Source organism: Paroedura picta, chromosome 11 (genome assembly GCF_049243985.1).
Source record: "Paroedura picta isolate Pp20150507F chromosome 11, Ppicta_v3.0, whole genome shotgun sequence".
In the NCBI taxonomy this organism is placed as follows: domain Eukaryota; kingdom Metazoa; phylum Chordata; class Lepidosauria; order Squamata; family Gekkonidae; genus Paroedura; species Paroedura picta.
Genome location: NC_135379.1, coordinates 18781701 through 18803657, shown reverse-complemented (window position 1 = coordinate 18803657; position 21957 = coordinate 18781701). Strand labels below are relative to the sequence as shown.

The 21957-nt window shown below is 43.3% G+C and overlaps 1 protein-coding gene and 1 long non-coding RNA gene across 10 annotated transcripts in view; one reads left to right on the top strand and one right to left on the bottom strand.

The window, feature by feature from the left end:
• ADAM22 (ADAM metallopeptidase domain 22) overlaps positions 1–17317 on the bottom strand; it is a 115555-nt gene extending 98238 nt beyond the window's left edge. For 5 of the 9 annotated variants that reach the window (XM_077304176.1, XM_077304179.1, XM_077304180.1 and 2 more), the window contains exons 1-3: positions 17031–17315; positions 16405–16565; positions 1549–1625 (exon numbers count right to left, since the gene is read on the bottom strand). In XM_077304176.1, coding sequence (XP_077160291.1) covers positions 1549–1625; positions 16405–16565; positions 17031–17109 — 317 coding nt within the window. In that variant the 5' untranslated portion in view covers positions 17110–17315. Of the gene's footprint in view, positions 1–1548; positions 1626–16390; positions 16566–17030 lie in introns of those variants that run through there. The other 4 variants (XM_077304183.1, XM_077304178.1, XM_077304177.1 and 1 more) reach the window with 4 other exon arrangements.
• On the top strand, positions 16647–21910 carry LOC143820859 (uncharacterized). Its single transcript, XR_013225565.1, has 3 exons — positions 16647–17015; positions 18401–18501; positions 21580–21910. It is a non-coding gene; the product is annotated as an uncharacterized LOC143820859 (long non-coding RNA).
• Positions 21911–21957: the final 47 nt, after the last annotated feature.

Sequence of the window (21957 nt, the reverse complement as noted above, 5' to 3'; positions counted from 1 at the left end):
CTCCTCCTCCCTCCCATATTACAGGAAGGATCCTATGACTCCCCTTCCACTAAAGTGGATTAGAATAGCGATCCCCAACCTGTGGGCCACGGACCACATGTGGTCCTTCGACTAATTGGAGGTGGGCCACGAAGGACGCCTTCTCCCCCCCCCCCGGCCCTTTACTTCATCCCCCCCGGCCCTTTACTTCATCCCCCCTGGCCCTTTACAACACACTTCGGGTGTCATTGTCTCCCATCACTCCCAGTGGGACTATCTCGTTGCAGAGAAACAAGCTCAGGGTTCCCACTGATTTGTCATTGTCATGAGTTAAAATTTCCATGAAAATAAAATGTTCCTTATGTTCATTGTTGTGGCGTGTGTATCTTCTTTTGAAGGGATGTTTAAACATTACCATAGCGATCAGAGAGCGTTAGGGCAGTGGTTGAGAGTAGAGGAGTAAACTACCCCCCCCCACCAGGCCTCAGTAAAATTGTCAAGCGTTGAGTGGTCCCCGGTGATAAAAAGGTTGGGGACCACTGGATTAGAAGACTCTCTTTTACCAAGTCGTTTTTCAACAGAGAACGATTTTCTTCAAGGGAGGATTACTTTTTCTGATGGACAGGTGTTTCCTCCGGGAAAGAACAGTCTGTCTTTGTTGACGGAGGTCTTTCCCTGTGGGAGGAAAACCTGGACAAACCAAGTTATAGGATCCAACTAAGCCAACCAAGATTCAACATTCATTGGAATATTGGCTTAGAAGGAGTCACGAATTCCAAAAACATGTAAGCTCTCAACTAGATAGCTAGAAAAGAGCTGAACTTAAGTGCTTTCCAGGAGCTTCCAAATTTATCATCATGAATGCAGCTAGGCTCTTCCCATTTATACCAGGCTCTCTCTCCATTAGCAAGTTGGATATGGGTGGATGGGACTTGGAAATAGTAGGAATGGCATGGAATCAGCCATGACTCACTCCTCTACAGGTCTATTGCTATTAAAAGATAGAAGGCAAATATAGAAGAGTTGGTTCTTATATGCTGCTTTTCTCAACCAGAAGAAGTTTCAAAGCAGCTTACAATTGCCTTCCCTTTCCTCTCCCCACAACAGACACCCTGTGAGGGAGGTAAGGCTGAGAGAGCCCTGATATTACTGCTCAGGCATAACAACTTACTCAGTGCTGTAGCGAGCCCAAGGTCACCCAGTTTGCTGCATGTGAGGGAGAGGGGAATCAAACCTGATTCACCAGTTTAGAAGTCCATGCTCCTAAACACTACACCAAGCTGGCTCTCCTATGCCACAAGAAGGGAAGGAGTTTAAATAATATTTCTGCATTACAATGGGCAGGTGCAAACTGATTATGGTAGCCAAATTGCTTTGTGTGCATAGAGTTCTCTTTGTATGCTCTACTACTGGATTAAAGCCAGAGGTTGAATACACATCAACTGCTTGTAGGCATTCACAAGACTGAGACCATGAAAGGTTCCAGTTAAGAAGCACATCAAAATACACTGCATGCCATACTGAGAATACACACATACTGTTCTAATGTCAACATATTAATATACTTACTGGTTTAATTCTACATCCAGGATGAAAGAAGATCCAAAAGCATCAACCTGGAAGCTGGCTCGGGCAATATGAGTAGACTGCAATGTTAAAATAATTGAAATGGGTTAGCATTCAACCATCGGCAGCATAGTCCGTAAATATATAATGAATCAACTCAGGCATATGCAATTAGGCTGAATTATTTACTTTCAGTTCTCTCCCTCCAGACTGTAGTATCTCAGCCTTTTCTGCTAAAATTGAAAATACTCCTTTTTCTATTTTTTAGCTCTTGTCACATTCAGCATCCTTAAAATTAAGAAATTTGTGAAATTACATGTGGTTACTTGTTAGATATTCTACAAACATTTTTTGAAAAATGAGTAAAATGTATATTTTTCAGTCTTTACCACTACAATTGTAATCTTCATTCAAGCAGGCTAGCCAACTCTGACTTGAGAAATTCCTGCTCTTTAGAGGGAGGTACCCAGGGAAGGAAGCCAGTCAGGATGCAATACCACAGGCTCCACCCTCTAAATTCACCATTTTCTCCAGGGGAACTGATCTCTATTGTCTGGAAGTCAATTGTAATTCCAGGAGAACTCCAAATCTCACATGGAGATCAGCAAATCTAAATTCATGCCACCTAAATTTGGGCATATAAACCCTTTTCAGTTTTACATTTACGCATCATTGTTCTCCCCCAAAAAAGTACGTAACATAGTGTAATAAGCTCTACTTATTGTGTTTTCTTATACCCTGTTATGCCCTAAGGAACCCTAACCGCTCAGAGCTGTAAAGAATGGGCGGTATAAAAATCCAAATAAATACATAAATGCATAAATAAATACGTAAATAAATACATAGATAATAGATAAGGAACAAGAACAAGGAGTTGGGGGAGGGCTGACCTTGCCTCAAGATAGTTTATGTTCACCTCTTTGAGTTCACTATACAGAGCCACTCATGACAATCCTACATAAGTAATCAAATTTATGTGAAAAATTAGGACCTACATACAATTTTTCTCCATCAAGCTATATATGGGACAGGAGTCATGAAGAGTTTCTTATCGTATTTGTACGCATGTAATTCTAACACACTGGCTGCATTCAGACATCAGCCACAGTTGAATCCTCCTTGAGAAATCTGGTTTGCAGACCAAAACTAACAACACTTGGCTTTTTCATCAAATTCAGAGGTCAAATAATTAATCTACAGCCAGTTTAGTGTAGTGTAGTGGTTAGGAGTGCGGACTTCTAATCTGGCATGCCTAGTTCGATTCTGCACTCCCCCACATGCAGCCAGCTGGGTGACCTTGGGCTCACCATGGCGCTGATAAAGCTGTTCTGACCGGGCAGTGATATCAGGGCTGTCTCAGCCTCACCCACCTCACAGAGTGTCTGTTGTGGGGAGAGGAAAGGGAAGGCGACTGTAAGCTGCTTTGAGACTCCTTTGGTTAGAGAAAAGCGGCATATAAGGACTAACTCTTCTTCTTTTTCTTCTTTTTCTTCTTCGTCTTCTGATCCAGGAAGGCTTGAGATTGTAAGCCACACAGGAGGTAGAGTAGCTATGGGGGTGTTCACAAACCCATGGAATTCTTGTCTTGATCTTGTCATGCCAAAATAAAATATGCCTGTGTGGTTACCCTAAAATCATACTTCAAACTAATTGATAACATTCTGCAATGCACTACAGTCAGCACTGAAATTGAGAACTTCATAAAATCAAGAAACTGGTGGCAGGAAACTGCCTAACTGGAAAGCATACCCCATAAAATATGAGCAACATAGCCAAAGTTATGAATCTTCTCACACAACCCAATCCGTCACAATGCGACGGATGCACAAATATTAAAGTTCCAGTAAAAGCTTAATGACTATGTAAAGGGAGGGGGAGAGACTTGAAGAAAAAAGATGGCCTGTTTCCCAAAGCTTGTGCTCAGCTAAATGCCTCTGGAAAGTCCTGCTGGCTGAACCTCATCTCTCAGTGAACTGGAGGTTAATTTGGCCAAACATGGCTACAAAAATGAATATAAGGTGAAGCTTTCAAGAACATGATCCACATTTCAGTGATGAAGCAGTTTATGCTGGTTTGCCAGTTTCATCGATAGCCAGTCTGGTATGGGAAACAGGGAAGCGGCAGCTTCTAGGGAACAAGCGCTCCCTCTGCATGTATGTTTGGCTCAAGGGGAAGAAGACTGACCAGATCCGGTAGGCCTGTTTGTTCTTAAGAGGAATTAGACTGACCCAAATAAAAATAGGAATCAGCAAGAAAAGGTACTGAAGGTCTGCTGAGCAGAAAGACCCAGCTGATGAGACGGTCTTCCAGGAACCTATTCCGTTAATTAAACTCAGAACTATTCTTGCTATGCACATTTATAGCACGTGCTGAGCCATACAGAATATTAAGTCGGTTTTAGAACTTGGAGGCCTTGCAATGTTCCATTAAATCAAGGTTCTAGCCTTCACAATTGCAAAATAAAGTTTGAAAACATCAGCATTGCTATCAATTAACTGCAGATGGCAATAAAAATCGGCAAGCGAAATTTGCATTAAAACAGAAAAGGGGTGATAAAAAAACCCTCAACAATTTGGAGAAATTCTCGGATGCAAAAAAATGTTAAAACCTATCTCAAAATTAGAAGCAATTACTAAGGATTTTATTGTTTAAAAATGTACTGAATACTGTCAGTGACATTTTAATATTTTATTTTAAGAAAGTTGGTATTTGACTGCCTGAGAAGGTATTGGACCTATGAAATTGGTTCCGCTGAATGACTGATAGCTGGTTCAATTATTATGTCTCCTTGGTTCCTCTACCCATTTCAACAGGACATTTGTTTAGTGTATTTATACAATCTGTTTTTCTCCCAACACTGTCAGCATGCCAAGTGTGTAACGATCACAAATTATTCCCAAAATTATTAAAATAATTAATATACAAACCAGAACTAATATCTACAACCTCTGGGTTACCCTCTGGGTGTTTTAAATACCTCTTTCATACAGCCACCCTGGAAGGCCCTACAGGTAGATGCCTTCTCAGTCCTTCCCAAAGGCTGTTCTGCAGCAGCAGCGATGTGTGAGGTCCTAGACTACAGTCATTGTGCACCTGGATCTTTTTTGGATGAAATACCTTCTTCCCTGGCCTCGGAGACTGCTTAGCAACAAACCCACTCCACCTGTTATCCCATAGCTATATTACATTCAGTACTGGGAGCAACATTGTCAAACTCCAAACAGTGCCTGGAGTTCTCCTGGAATTGTAACTGCTCCCTAGACCAGGAGTAGTCAACCTGTGGTCCTCCAGATGTCCATGAACTAGAATTCCCATTAACCCCTGCCAGCAAATGGTTGACTACCACTGCTCTAGACTACAACAATAAATTTCCCTGGGGAAAATGATAGCTCTGCAGGGTGGCTTTTGGATAGATATACCACTCTATGGTATATCCCTTCACAGCTTCTTCCTCCTCAGGCCCAGAAATGTCCAGAAATTTCCTAAGTTAGAGCTGGCAGAAATAACTGGGATGCAGAGTTACTCTTCCTTGACCTCCTCTTTCATGCCTTGGAAAGACCATTCATGCCTGGGATGTGCCCTGTGGCCTTCCTCTACCCCAAGCCCCCCAAAGGAAATAACTAAGCCTGCTAGAGGTCAACAGCAGTTTTGGAACCACTGGGTGTTAGACGTTTTTCTTTTTGGCTAATTCTCCCTGCTTCTCTCAGCCAAATGAGACTGGGATATACCAAGACCATGAACTGTGACACACAGAATGGGACTGATTTAATTGCTATTTTGCTCGAAACAATGGGGTACAGAAGGGAAGCTTTTCTGGGAACACTACCAAAAAGTTCTAATTGTTGTTGTGTATACTTCCTTGACTTTTTTGGGCAACAAAAGATGGAAACACAAAGTAACAAATGTGATCCCAGCACAGGTGCATTGGGACATCTCAGATTCATGTTTCTATTCACTCCTTTGAACCACCCAGGACTCCAGAATTAGTCCCCACAAATTTATTAAAGCGAAGAGTGTCTGAAACTGGAGTTCTCCTGGGAACTACTATCATCCAGTCAACACACTGCTACAAGTTCTATGTGGGAAGAACAGCAGGTTGCCAAAAAATAAATATAATAATAATAAAGTACCTGAAGCCAGGTTTTGATACACAGATGAGTTAATATGAGAGAAAAGTATTCTCTGAGGTGGCCATCTGTGCCCAAGGGAATGAAAATTCTAGTTATGTTCAGCTGTTTGTGGAGATTTATGAAAAACAAAACATAGGTGCATTTGGATTAACCATGTTCCAAGTAAAATGATTTTATCGAACAACAGTTATGGCTAGCAGCATAGGTTGGGTCCAGTGTTTGATTATGCTCGATTACCAAAGTGGGAAGGCAACAAGGCTCAAATCTACTGAGAAGACTCCACTGTGAGAAGACTCCACTCTTGCCATTAATGCCAGATGGGTGGACTAGGGGTGAGCAAAGTATGCATATTCAAAGGCACTCCCTGCCTTGTTTGGTTTTTTTCCACATGATTTAGGCCAGTGGTCCCCAACCCCCGGGCTGCAAAGGCGGCGGGCCGCGGCTCCCTCTTCCCCCCCCCCAGCAGCGAGAAGCTCACCAGGCCACGAGTAAATCGTCCGCCGAAGCAGCCGATTAGCTTGTGGCCCGGTAAGCTTCTTGTTTCAGGAGGGGGGGAAGAGAAGCTTGCCAGGCCGCAAGCTAATCGGCCGCTTCGGCGGCTGATTTGCTGGCAGCCTGGAGGGGCGGGGAGAGGGAGCCGTGGCCGCCGGCAGGCCGGTGGCGCAAACACACACTTTTGCACTGGGGCTGCCGCGCGTGTGCGGGGCCCCAGGCCGCCCTCTCCCCTTACTTCGCAGCAGCGGGCCACGGCAGCCAGAAGGTTGCCGACCGCTGATTTAGGCTACAGTCCTAAAACTGAAAAGAGGGTACAGAACTAAATCATAGCAAGCCAGGACGCAAATCCAACTGCTACAAAAAGACATGTATGAATTTGTTTCTTCTTTTAACAGGGCTGCCTTCCCACTGAAAATTATAATCCTGCTAATACAGATTTTCTGATATTACATATTTTATGCCTCATCTGATCCCATAACAAAGTTGCCTAGTCTTGTTGATCCAAGGCAAGTTGGTAAGGAATGCAGAGTGAGGAAAGATGCCAAAAAAGGCAGGGGCGGGGGATTCAAGAAGAGCAAGTGGCAAGGCAGCTAAGGAAAGTAGAAAATAGGCACGGTTAAGGATGAGCACAAACCACATTTTTGCAGTACAGTGTTCATGTCTGGTTCATGCTGGTTTGTAAACTGAACCAATTTATATTGGTTCATGAGAGATTTAAAGCTTAAATCCCTGATTTCTGCTTCCCGTAGCTTTTTACGGGTTTCCAAACAGTTGAGCTCCCATCCCTGCCACACAGCTGTTTGGAAACCCCTGCTTTCTACTCTCTACAGCTTTTCATGAGGAGTAGAAAGCAACTGTTTAAATGCCTATGAGCCATTTTAACCAAACAGCTGTTTTTCAGTTTGCGAACATTGCTTTGCAAACCATGAAGTTTATAGTAGTGTGGCTGGAACAAAATTTTGTCTGGGGTGAGGAATTCCCTAAACTTATTAAAGAAATATTTAAAATATTTAATTTTAGCAATTGTATATTACTATTTATTATTGATTGTTTGGTTGGCTGTCCTAAGCTCACTGTGAGATGGGCAGCCTACGAATCAAATTTATAAATAAACAGAAGAGGGAAGAAAAACACGAAAATCTGTCATGAGATTCCTCTTCTTTGTGTTTAAATTTTCCCTGATGCTCAAGTGTTTCTACAAGCCAGGGAGTGCTGTAACGCAAGCCTTAGAGAAGATGCAGCTGGGTGTGACTTTATAGTTACTCAGTTTAACACACTGTGCGGAAACAATTACAAAATGGCATTGCGTGGAACAAAAGAAGAAAATTATCAAACCCCCAAGGCACATACTATTATTCACAGTTAAGTGTTATTTCCCTACAAATATTTGTTGTAAGTGCTTAAAAGGCTGAGCAGGATGAAAAAGGAAAGCCGAAGCTTTACTGTTTCAAGCATTCTTTTCCTCCAAGGAAAACTTAAATTGGTTGTCCTGCTGAAAGAGCTGAAAAGCCTGACATCATCCAATCCATTCAACAATCTAAAATTCTGTCTCCTGCTACTTCAGCTGCAGTCTTGACGGGGAGCTCCCCAGCAGACCAACTCTTAGCTCTCACTGCCTTGATAAACCTTCATACGCCCTGTACTAATTCAGAGACTCACGTAATTGAACATGCCTCCAAAGTCTCCCTTCTTACAGAAACACAGATGTCAGAAAGAAATGATCCAGTCTGAAACGATGCAAGGCCTGACACAGCTTTACCATCTCTGGATTGATTCAGACCCACAAGTTCCCCTCATGGACTTCATTCATAGGTATTCTTCTGGGTGGAAGTTCCTATCTGAGATCTTAAGTTAACGTAACCAGACTTTACCATTGACCAGGGGGGGGGGGATCTTGATTAAAAATTTGGTCTATATGGAGCAACAAAAAGTTTCATAGAACGCAACAATGGTATTGTATTGGTATTGTAATATATATATTTTAATTTCAACATAAGTACAATTTGCCAGGTACCCCTAGTTTGCCAGGTCCCTCCAAAACTGGGACAATCTGGTCACCTTATCTTAACTGCAAGATGTATGACTGTCCAATTCTCAGCAGGACCACTAAGAAGGCCACAACAGATGAAGAGGCTCCTACCCTAAATGGCATTTTTCCTTACTTTTGAGCAAACGTGAGTCATTGCATTATCATTTTCATTGCGTTTGTTCTATTCATAAGTTGTGTCTGGCACAGTGGAAATACAATTTATGTGCAGGCAGTCAGCAAAAACAACAGGTCAAAAACATTGTCCTCTTCCCATAAGAAAAAGAGTGTCTCTTATCGAACCTAGAGGTTACTTCGGAGTCCAACACAGTATCTCTTATTATCCATGTGACATCTCTGCCCTACCCCACCTCACAAAACAATTGATTGCAATGATATATCTAGGGCTACAATGCTATAAATATGTACTTGAAGGGTGAAAATCCATCTATCCATCTATCCATCCATCTATCACATAACTGAAGGGTGAAAATAAGGTGGTATGTGCCAGCACAGAGTACAAGTAAGAAAGTAGCTGATGTAGTAGGCCTCATCTTCTGCTCTGACAGTTGATTCCTGACAGACCAAAGAAAGCCTTTCAGACAAACACCAGATTATTTCACTGAGCTTGCTACCACAACATGTGGTGGTGACTCCTTCTTTGGTGACATTACTACAGAACTGGCCTAATAAAGGGATGGTAGGTCTACAGCTATTAGCAATGAAAAATCAATAGGACTTCTAGAAGCAATAACACTTTGTGGAGGGGCCATCAGAGAAGAATTCCTGTAAGCCTTCTTATGGGCTTCCTGGAAGTATCTAACTGTCTTGGAAACAAGGTGGCGCATCAGGTGAACTTTCAATCTCCTCCAGCCAGGCAACCTTATATACATTTGCACCTTTATAACTTTATAACTCTATAGTAGTTAGCTGCTTCACCATTCATCTGTGACCTGTTCTGAATAGACCAGTAGCTTCAGTATGCCAACTTCCAGGTGGAGCCTGGAGATCTCCTGGAATTACAACTGATCTCCAGATGGCAGAGCTCTGGCCTCCTGGAGAAAGTGGATGCTTCTGACAGTGGCATGATATCCAGCTGAGGCGCCTGTCCTCCCCAAACTCCAGCCTCTTCAGACTCAACCCCCAAATATGCAGGAATTTCCTAACCTGGAGAAGGTAGCCCTACAAGAGGCAATCTTAAGGCATTCTGTGCAGGGTATCAAAAGCCTCTCCTGTTCCTTTGCCTAGCAGCAGCTGCACAGTAATATTTGTTCAGGTGGGTAGCCATGTTGGTCTGAAGCGACAGAACAAAATTCAAGTTTACTAACTTCATATTTGGTAATTTTTGTATCAGGGTTGCCTGATCCATCTTGGGAAATTCCTGAAGAGGGAATGGTTTTCTTTGCATCGAGCCAAACACAGAGGTTTATAAGGGTGAGGGGGGGCTTGTGGAAAGAAGGCTCAGCACTGCTGCCCCAAGGATGGCTTCCCAGCACCACAGTCATCAAAGGGCATTTCTCTCTGAAACGGCACTGCCCTTCTGCTACATGCTGAGGTGCACACAAATCTTTTGGCATCATTTTTCCCCTTCACAAGGGCAGCTCTATGCATATGGGAGCAGTATTCATATTCCACATCTGAATATCGATTCCCAATAATGAGATTCAAATTATGCCCGAACGTTCTGTTGCAGGCAATATGACTGTTCCATATGGGAGGCGGGAATCGAGGACACAACACTATAAATACTTTATGAGCCGGAAGGTTACCGCTCCCTCGCATATCATGGACATCAACACAGGAAACATCACACTACAAAGGGGCCCAGATCTTATGCAAAATTTGTCCTTAACCTGCTGCCTTTAAGTGTAAACATTTTATTTGTTTACTTCATTTACACCCTACCTTCCCCCCTCTCAATGGGGACAAAAGGCAATCTGTATCATTTTTCACGCCTCCATTATATCCCCACAACAACCCTCTGAGGTAGATTAGGCTGAGAGTGTGGGAATTGCCCAAGCTTCCACGGCAGAGCCGAGAGTCCCAGATCCCAGTCTGATCCTATAGTGTTTGATCCTATAAACACTATATCACGCTGGCTTTATTATTGTTGTTGTTGTTATTATTGTCTGATTTTATTCTGGTAAATAAGTAAATAAAATATTTCTGTTGTCTCCCAACCAGCCAAGAGAGTGCTAAAAACTGGAAACTGGAAATCTCCTAGAACTAGTCATCTTAACCCTCCTTCCTCCCCCCTTTAGAGGTAGGGTTTGGTGGGGTAATATTCTGCCATGTTCTCTTTTCTATTGTGATTTTATGTTTTGGGTTTTTGTGTCCTAATAGGGGTTTTGACTGGGGAAGGCACTGGCAAACCATCCCGTATTGAGTCTGCCATGAAAACGCTGGAGGGCATCACCCCAAGAATCAGACATGACTCGGTACTGGCACAGGGGATACCTTTACCTTTTAATAGGGGTTTTAATGGGTTTTTATCGGATATCTGTAACCCACCACGAGCCGGCTCCAGAAGTGGCAGGGGATAAATTTAATAACAACAACAACAACAACAACAACAAGGCTGCTAAGCTCGTATCTCTATCCCCCACTTTCATCAGTAAATACATACTAGAGTGTGGTTTACAGCAAGGAATACATTCTTAAAACATTTCTGTTCTGTTTTGCTAATCTCTCTCCTTTCCATCTCCATGTAAGACACTAGTTATAATCTTTTAAAAGTGCAACAGCAGCAACATAATTAAGCATCCCAAATACAACAAAACAAAAACCCACAAACTTCAGAGAAACACGTCCTGCAAACACACTGAGAAAGTTTAAGGGGAAAGGTCATTATCTTTTCAAACGGATCCCCAACGTGGTGCCAGTGGATATTTGACCCCTCCTGTCCTCATAGAGAAAATGCTACTCGATTTAAGTACTCAATATTTTGTACTCAAAAGTACTCAGTAAATTGATTATTTTATTGTACAGAATTTTAATGAAAATATTAAACTTTTACATGGATTCTACATATACCATGAAACGTAATCTATCCTGGGGTGGGTGGGTAGGTAGATGATGGATGGACAGACGGATGGACCAGAAAGCCTACAGTGGATATACAACTTCTGTATTTTTCAAACATATAAATATAACAGCATTTGTTGATATACTAAGTTATCATTTCAAAACTACTGCTATTTGTGTGTGTGTGTGTGGGCATGTGTGTGTGTTTTTTTTAAAACAAGCCCTGTCCAAGATCATCTAGTGAAGCCACACTTCAGCTGGGGTTTAAGAGAAATCTACCCCACTAGCTTCTAGATTACCCTTTACTATTAAAACTGTGGTTTACAGAATTCTAACACAATTACAAAGGCACTGTTACTGTAAACCATTCACTGGGGCTAGTAGATTTGTTTAAAGCAGCTAAGGTATTTTATCTGGGAGAAGGAGGAACATGTCCTGCCAGCAGACTAAATGGACAGTTTTCTGGACTGGGGTCATTTTGGCCCAGACTGATCTTTTGTTTTGCCCTAAACTGCTTGATAGATTTATTGCAAACTTAGGTCTGCATTTCTTTTGGAGTCATCAATTACTTTCCAGAACGCTGAGAGGGACAAAAGAGAGCAATTAGACCCCTCTCTTCCTCTGCCTCTTTCCTGCATGCACTGACATACACATCTTAGCAGCCAGAATCGACTCCTTGGTGGTGGGAGGGGAAGAACATTAGTGAATTACAATTTGGGACTATCAACTGCACTTACAAAACATTATAAGAACACCCTGAGAAAAACTCGTAATACAACATGCAGTAAACATGAAGAAGTTGCAACTGCAGTATTTTATGGAAGGAAAACACATGAAAGAACATTAAATCCAAATATAAAGACTATGTGGAACCTGTATTCCATGAGAAACATTTAAAATAGGAATGCAACGTATGCTATTCCTGGGAATATACATTATTATTTCCCAGATGCACTACTAGAATCCAAATGGGGGCCAGGCAAATTTGAAAAAGTAACTGGGAGTTGCTTTCATCAGAAAACAAAATTATCTTTACCACTGCAAAAAAGATGAACTATATTGTGGTACAGAAAGCTGGTACTGATGTTATCATAAACTGTCTATTACCAAGGGGGAAAGGTAGACAAACAAAACTGAAAATTCTTCCCAACAAATATAAAAAATATAAAAATAAATAAAAAATAAAAGCCTTTTCAGTAGAATACTAATTTTGTTGCAGAAGTGTACACTACCCCAGCCTTTCTGAACTTCCTTACCATTGAGAAACACCTGAAATATTCTTCAGGCTTCGAGAAACCCCAGAAGAGGCATTATCGTGCAGTATATGGTTGAGAAGCATAGCTGTGTACACATCACCCTGAGACCCATCCCCTTCCCCCCCCCTCTAGCCCACCACTGGCCATTTTGGGAGGGGTGGGTGAACTGACATGACCATATATGGTCACATCCCGATAAGTGTTGAACAGATTTTAATATACATATGTTAAAAAAATTAATTAACTCCCACCCATACGGGACACCCTTACCTGGCCATCAAGAAATTCCAGGGTTTTACGAAACCCTGGTTGAAAAAGCCTGGACTACCCCATAGTTTAGTAAACAGCCCCAAAATAAACAACTTCTCTTCTCCAGATCAAACAACCAAGGGCATGGCCCCATCAATACACATTGTTGCCAACCTACAGGTGGGGCCTGGAGTTCACTAAAAGTCTCCAAAATCTCCAGGTATTTTCTTGGGGAATTTGCAACTCTATATACTGTAGACATTTTGTAGTGGAGCACACAACTCTTCATCAAAATTCTGAAATTGCTAATGGCTCAATAAATCTACCTCATCCTCTGAATTCAGAGATGCATTTCTATCCTCTTATGTTACATCCCCTGGTTAAGGAAGCCCTGCAAAGTATCCAGTTCTCAATATGTATGACACTATAGTCAACAACTTCAACAATTATCTTCCATCCAATGAACGGACACTATTTATGTCCTACACGACTGTGAATGAAACAAGTAGAATAATTTTGACATCTTCCTCACCCTACTGTAATCTCCTAAATCTCAGAAAAGCTAATACCAATGGTCAGATGGACCCCTGGGAATAACATGTGGTATGATGCTACAATTTTTTCCATGAAAACTAACACAGATTTCAGTTATTTTCTCCATTAATTTTGTGTGTAAACAGTGTATAACACAGAAGGAATAAAAGTGATGCAAAATGCCAAAAATTGGAAAAAAGAATCAAGATCAGTCTAGCAATGGATAAAACTAGATTTAAAAAAGAAATGCACATGAAAAAAATTCAAAACCACAGCGTTTATATTCATACTTTCCTATTTTCATCAAAAGAAATACTATATTTTCCCAAAAGGATAAGTAGCCCCCCCCCATACTGTGCTGTCAATCAAAAGGAGAATTTTTCTTATACTCAGATATATGTTATGCATAGTACCACAAAATCTTTTTTTTCCCAATGGGATCATCTTAAGTTCAGGGTTGTCTTCCTTTCAGGTAAACATAAAAGGCTTAATTTAAGATGCACAGACTTTTTCTTAAGAGCAGCTAAAGCAACAGTGGTTTTCCTCAACTTTTCAAAACTTGGTATCAGATACACCTCTGAGTTAAGAAAATGCATGTGCCCTCTGTAGCATCAATGTGCTGATATTACATAAATGCATGACTTTGCAAAATATAATGAACTACTTTCAATCACAATCAACTTGGTAAATAATACAACTTTGCTTTTCCAAAGGCAAATATGGTTTAGAAGAAGAGGTGGCTCAGGTTCCAGTTCATAAAGAACAATCTTGAGCATGTTTAAGGCACCTGACAACAATGTATTAGGACTTCAAGAACTGGATCTTCGGATGACCTTGAAAACAGAGATGGGCTCATAACCTTTGATCAAGGCACATTCTTCACATCAGTTACCAAAAAGTTGGCATCTTGCTGTACCAGATTATAAGTGAAACAGGGCAACAGCTAATTCACCATACTACAGATGGCGCAAAGAAAAATATCTTGAGAGATTTAAATCAGAGCATAGGAAAAAGCCCAAATAAGAAAGCATATATTGATTCTTTTCAGAAGTATACTATTGATCATGTTTTGTATAAGTCACCTTGAAAGAAACATTACAGCAACAAGGAACAAGATGCCATCACGTCACAACTGACTTATGGAGACCCCAACCATAGTGTATACCATGCAAATCCAGGAATAGATTATCAATCTTGGTTTGCATCAGCAACCCCCATCTTCCTGGGTGATCTCCCATGCAAGTACTGACTATGGATGATCCCAGCTAACTCCCAAGCCCTGTTGGGCACAGAACAAACTGGTGGCATTTGGGTTGCTTTAGGGAAAAAAAACTATAGTTGCAATCCTGTGAAACTTGCAAGGAGCCAGATGAATTTAAGAACTCCGTTAAGTAAGCACGTTTAGTGAAGCAGGCCAACAGAATATGCCATGCGTGGATGTGAGCTCCTAATGATTCAAGTATGACTATAAAGAATGTCACACTAAGCTGGGTAGCCCAGGCTAGCCTGATATTGTCAGAGGCTGGAAGTTAAGTAGGGTCAGCTCTCATTAGTAGTTGGATGGGAGACCATCAAGGGGATCTAGAGTTGCTACACAGAAACAGGCAATGACAAAGCAGCTCTTTGACTCTTGCCTTGAAAATCGCACGGAGTTACCATAAGTCACCCGTGACTCGGCAGCAAAATAATAATAAAAAGACAAAATGCTGGAAGCTTAATTTTTCATTTCATTTCAGCCACCAAGTTCACTATTGTCTACTCAGACTGGCAGTTGCTCCCTGCATCTCAGACAATCTTTCCTAATACTTGCTACTGGAGATACCAAAAACCGAACATGGAACCTTCTGCATGTAGACCAGCCTGCCTTTTTGGCAGGGGAACCTGCTTCAGAGAGCACTCCCAAAGGAAGCACTATCTGTACAAGCTGTTCACATACTGCTTTAGTCATATGGATCAGAGCTACAGATTTCAGAACCCTGCCCGAACTTCCACAATTCCACAGGGCCTGCAAAAGGGAGCTCCTTTACTAGGCATTTGCAAGAGGCCAACTGACTCAAAACATCTGCTGGTCCCCCCCTCCCCTCAGACGCCCTTCCATTACTGAACAATCTGGCCTGCCCAGGGATTGTCATTGTTATTGTTCTGTTAAAATACTGTTCTGGTTGTCATGTCATGATTGTTATTTATTGCATTGTTATAATATTCTATGTAACCATTCCTACAACGTTTAATGTAAACTGCCCAGAACCGTATGGAAGCGGTATAGAGATCTAAATAAATAATAAATGAAAGAGTTAATATAATAGCTCTTTTAGTGTAGAAAGCAAGGGGCCCAGTCTGTTAAAGAGTTTTGAAATATTGAAGAACAAAATGGACAGACTGGGCCCCTTGCTTTCTACGCTATTTCACAATATGCGTATTATGTTGTGTATTATATCACTAGCCTGATAACTGTGCCGCAGCTAAATAAGACAGTTTGGTGGTGAGAAACGTTTTTGTGAGCTCTTTTTTACTTTTGATACCGAGGGGGAGGTTTCGGGAGATTTTTCAAGCGACCACTCCCCAGAAAGTTTGAGAAGGGAGAGAGAAAACACGTCGCCCATACACTAAATGTCCCTTAGCATTAAGGATGCCTTTGCCAGGAAGTCACTTCAGGCTCATCTTCCCCACCCAGGTTAGCTTTGGGACCAGCAACAGCTTCTGGTGTGTGGCTGTTCCCTTTGCTTGGCGGGTGGCAGTGCTGACAAGCCCCAGCCTGCGGGGGTTGGGGGAGGCTTCCTACGCTGGTGCTTACGTTTGTCTGGAGCGTCACCTGACGGACAACCCCCACCCTCCCCGCGCCGCCAAAAAGCCCAGCCGGCCAGATTTCAGGAGCCCCCTCAGCCGCGGGGGGGGGGGGGTGTCTCTGCCGGGTCTCGCCCGAGCCCCTCCCTCCCTGCCTCCCCTCATTTCTATGCACGGAGCATCAGGGCCGGAGGAGCGCCTGGGAAGGCGCCGCCGCCTCTCCCTCCAAGCGCGCGTCTCCGGGGCAACGGCAACCCCGGCAAGAGCCAGCCTCTCCGGGCCCGCCTCGCCCTGTTTCCCTTCCCGGCCGGCCGGCCGGCCGGCCGGCCGACCGGCGCGGCTCTCACCTGGTGCCGCTTACCTGCTTCCCGTCCCAGGTGCTGCCGACGCGGGTGTCGAGCGGCTCGTGGCTCGTGGCGTTGCCTTGGGCCGCGCTGGAGATGAGGCGGAAAGGGACGGTGTTCTGCCGCCCCACGAAGCGCTCCTCGTCCCGGCGCTCCATCGCCGTCCACAAGGCGTCTCCTCGGGAGAGAAGGGCAGAGTCACGAGCCCGCCAGGCGGGAGGGAGGGAAGGGCGGTGTGTGTGTGGGGGGGGTCGGATTCCCCCCCCCGGCCGCCCGAAGCCCCGGCGCCGGCCAGAGGGGGGGGAGGGAGGCGGGCAGGCAGGCAGAGGCAGCAAGCGGGGCCTCGGGAGGAGAGAGCTCCATCTTAGCCGGGGTAGGAAAGCGCGCGGCGGGGGCTCGCCTGGGCTCCGGCTTTGCAAAAACACCAGCCGTTTCCTTGGCTCATCAGCACAATAGCGATAATAACAACAATGTTTAAGAAACCCCGCAGGGGCGCGGAAAGCGGCTCGCTCTTGCTGGCTCCCCTGAGCGCGCCGCGGACTGGAATGCGAAGCGAGGGTCACCCACGCATCATGGATCCCTTTCGCCACCCCGTCCTCCGCGCCGCATGCTGCAATCCCCAGGCCAGGTGAGGAGGTCTTACCTGCATGCCTGGCGCGGGCTCCGGAGAGCGTCCCGAAGGCACACAGCATCAAGGAGAGCAGAGGAGCCCCGGGATGCATGGCTGGCTCCGGCGAGGCGAGGCTCCGCTCTGCAGCCCGCGAAGAGCGAGCCTCACAGGCAGCCTTGCATGGTGGCGAGGAAGGCGCTCCGGCTCTTGCCTCTCCTAGCGGCAGTCACGCATCATGATCGCCGCCGCCGCCGCCGCCGCCGCCTCAGTGCTGCATTGTGCTCGGCTGCCTCCCCTCCGCTTCCAGAGCGAGCACTGCGCTGGGCGCTTTGCTCTGGCTCAGGGAAGACAAGCTCCGCCCCTTCGCCTCATCCACATGCACGGCCCGGGAGCCCGAGCTAAGCCAGGCTCCCCCTACCTTGCAACACCCCCCCCCCCAGCTTTGGAGAGGGAAGCCAAGATGGGGACGCTGGGAAATGTAGTTACCAAAGTTCTGCCAAGGGTCGCATCCCTTCCCCTAGTTCAGGGGTAGTCAAGCTGCGGCCCTCCAGATGTCCATGGACTACAATTTCCATGGCTCATGGAAATTGTAGTCCATGGACATCTGGAGGGCCGCAGCTTGACTACCCCTGAACTAGTTCTTGCGAGGTGACGTTTATAATCTAAGCGGGTGCTAGGGGTCTGGGTAAGAAAGCTCCTACAGCTAACAAGCAGGCTGATAGGAGGGGGAGATGGTTAGAGCCCCCTTTTGTCAGAATCCCTAGATTCTCTATTACTAGGCAGTCTTTTAGTTACATTCGTAAATATTTGCATATTTGAATGAGCATGAATCTCTTGTATGAGGGTAAGTCAGAAAGGATTGCTACTAGGGTTCCAGTTTGTATGTGCACATGTTTATTCCAAACAAAACAGGCTTAAACAGGCTGTGCAATTAGTGGATGAGGACAATTTCTCTCAGTAACGTGTATTAATCTCGTTAGGGTACTTTGAAAAAAGACTAGATAACTTTATTGGTGAGGAAAAAGGCCAGGAAATTTGGGGCAAGGAATTTCCCCCCCTACTATAACAATATACCTGTTCATTGTTTAAGGGTAGTGGGTGGTAATACAAGAACTTCATTGGGAATCCTTACCCCATCCACCCAACAGCCCTGATCCTGCCCCTTCAGACTGCTTTTTCTTCCTCGAACTCAAAGAACATTTAAAATGAACAAGGTTTCAATCCCTTGAGGATGCCAAAACTGCAGTTTTGACATGGTGTAATTTAAGAGCGCAGAATACTTTGGGAAGGATTAGATGAAAGCTTCAGAAACACTTCAGAAGTGTACAGACCTAGATGATCGAGAAACAATAGCTTCATATTCTGATATTTCTGTTTAATAAAGGTTTCTTTTGATTTTATAGCAATAATTCTACCTGCATAAGTCCTTCCATGTAAGACTTGTACACGTGAAGCTCTTAGCATATATAGTGAAAGTACATCAAAATACCTGAAGCTAAGAAAGGTATTTGAATTTTATGAATTTGTAAAATTGAACAAAGCTGTCATGTCAATAAGAATATAGCAATAGCATGCTTAGACTATTGAATCAAGTGATTTATAAATTGAATATGCAAGCTACATAGGTACATATATAATTTCCAGCTGTAGAATGGCTTTCCTTCACCTTTTTTGGTATGTTAATATAATAACATTTACAAGTAACTCATGGCAGAGTTGTTTTCCATAGACAAAAACTAGTAGGGATAACATACAAAATAACCAGATTGTAGAATAACAATTGTAGAATAACAATACCAAGCCTCTTGTGGCGCAGAGTGGTAAGGCAGCAGACATGCAGTCTGAAAACTCTGCCCATGAGGCCGGGAGTTCAATCCCAGCAGCCGGCTCAAGGTTGACTCAGCCTTCCATCCTTCCGAGGTCAGTAAAATGAGTACCCAGCTTGCTGGGGGGTAAATGGTAATGACTGGGGAAGGCACTGGCAAACCACCCCGTATTGAGTCTGCCATGAAAACGCTAGAGGGCGTCACCCCAAGGGTCAGACATGACCTGGTGCTTGCACAGGGGATACCTTTACCTTTGCCTTTAGAATAACAGAGATAGGTAACAACAGCTGTTTGTCAAGTTTTACTCATTTATAACTGCGGCTACATTAAACTGAAGCAAATTCTTCAGCGAGCCACAAGCCCCAACATAACCGGAATGTATTCCGAAAGCCTGGAGTTAAATATGTGGCGGACTGCAGATCCTTTAGTTTTTTGCAGCCAGATAACTAACTTTTAACCACTACAGCACAGCAACCTGTACAGATATGTCTGGTGGTTTCTGCTGAAAGTACAGCAAACCAAATTTCAAATCAATTTCCACAATGGTTCTCGCAATGTCGCCTTGCAAGCTAAAATAACTAAACTGAGACTATCAATCTTGGGTCACACGACTCTCTGGAAAAGCCAGTAACGCTACGAAAAGTTGAAGTCAGCAATAAAAGAGCGTTATCTTTTCCCAACATGAGATGGAATGACTGCATACAGGAAACTGTGGCCTTCAGTTTGCAAGACCTGAGCTAGGCTGGGGGGGGTTGGGGGGGGAGGTCATCCAACAAATATTTAACAAATTTTAAATATATATATAATAAATTAACTCTCAGCCATCTGGGAAACCCTTATGATGTATACATTCCTATCTGCCTCAATAAATAACTTAAGAACATAACAGACCTGCTGGATCAAACCAATGATCCATCTGGTCTAGTGGCCAACCAGTTGTCCAGGGAGGAGAGGCAGAAAACAGGACATAGAGACCAAGGCTTTTCTGCTATTCCCTTCTAAGCACTGGCATTTAAAGTTTTAGTGCCTCTGACTATGTAGGCTCCTTTCAACTATGTTGAATAACCATCAATGGGCCTGTCCACCATTAATCTGTCAAATCCCATTAAATCCATGAATCCTAGTGACCATCACAACATCCTGTAACAGTTAATTCCACAATTAACTAGTAAAGTCAAAAATGTATTTCCCAATCAACTCCACTGGGTATCCAGTTTCTAGTACTATAAAACAGAAGGCTGTCTTCTACACTGAGCTTGGTTTAGAGTTCCATGGCCCAACATGCTGTTTTATGTCTTGATCTACTGTGGAGGAATGAGTCCTGTCGAGGAATGTCCAACAGATGCTTTGCCCCATGTCTTGCAATAGCTATCACTCAAGTTCAGCATTTCTCAATTTGTTTTCCATTAAGAAACCCCAAGAACATTCTTCAGGCTATGAGAAACCCCAGAAATGGCATGATCATGCATAATATGGTTGCAAGGCATAGCTATATACATATCCACCTGGAGCCCTCCTCTTCCCATCCAGGGCCATCATTGGCCATTGGGGAGGGGAGGGGGTCAATATGACCATATATAATCATATCACCCAATAAATGTTTAACAAATTCTTGAAACCCTGGTTGAGAAAGCCTACTCTAGTTGTCCTTGCTTTCACGGGTGTACGATTGCAGCAGTGTTTCTACCCTATCTTTCTCACCTTGCCTTTTTGTTGATTCATTCTTCTGTCTGGTCATGTCTTCATGTCTTGTGCATACTTTTCAGTCAACTGACAGTGAAATCCTAAAAAGATCTTTGTACTTCTACATCCATTGAAGGAATTTAATCAGGCTTCTTTTAACTTCTAGACTGAGAACTGGCTTAGAAAGATTACTCTGGGCAAGCCTGCATTCTTATACTCTTCCCCTTCTTGGCTTTTTTATATTAATATTTACTTTTATTTTATACTGTTATGTTTCTGAATCCTGATTAACTATACCATGTCATATATAAATTATCTTCCAAGTGACTCCTTAAACAGAATGTACGCATTTACTAACCTCTTTCCCCAATCTCCATCCCACTCTTTGCAGCTCAGTGCCTTATTTCCCATTTTCTTCCTTTTTCTATTACTCATGCGCCCTATGTGCTTAGACTATAAAATTATGACTAGCAGCTATGAACGTAAGAGCCCTGTTGGATCAGACAAGCGGTCCATCTAGTTCAGGATCCTGCCTCACACAGTGGCCAACCAGTTCCTCTGCAGGCTGAGGCCTTTCCCATATATTGCCTCCTTACACTGGGATTTAGAGGTTTGGTGCCAAGTCCGAATCTATCATGTATACATTTATGATGCAGAGATCATTAAACATTATAATCACAGATTCAGCATCTAGTATACATTTAAGTCTAAACATCAAAGGTTTTAAAGTGTAAAATGTCGCTATACTTGCTAGGTGTTGGTGGACTGAGTTTTTTACTTCCTTCCAAATAAAACCTTAGCACAAAAATTAGCCACTTTGGTCGAAGTCTAATTTGAATGGTTTGCAAGGAAGAGGGATGTGTAAAATATGTCTGATCTGCCTAGGAATTTAGATAGATTGTATTTAATCCCCTTTTAAAGCTGTTTACTCCTGTGGTCATCTCTATATCCTGTGGCAGCAAATTCCACATTTTAGTCACTTGCTGTGTAGATAAGTAGTTACAGTGCCAAATAAGTAATTTGATATACCTAGCTATTTGTGCCTTATACATATTATTTCTTTTCCCATATAGTGCTTCACATATTAGTTTGAATTCTATTAACTGAGGCTGTTTGGCAGAAGTATTTGCCAAGGTGAAATCTTCAGCCTATAATGCAATGAAAGATTCTTACAACCAAGATGCTTTTTTTGTTGGCTGAGCATCCCCTGCAACATATAGTCAGCAATCTACCTCAATGACTCAAGAAGTGTCGCTATCGTAAGAAAGCTTGTAAGGCATGTTCCTTTAACTTCTTCCTTCTGTCTCCTAAACAGTCAGTCTTGTATCAGTGTGCTTTTCTGCAAATACTTTGGTAAATTTCACCTACCTCTTCTTTTATAATTATGTTACCCCCTCTGTCCCTCAAATAAACAAAAATCAACCCACCAAACATCATAAGATAAGTAAATT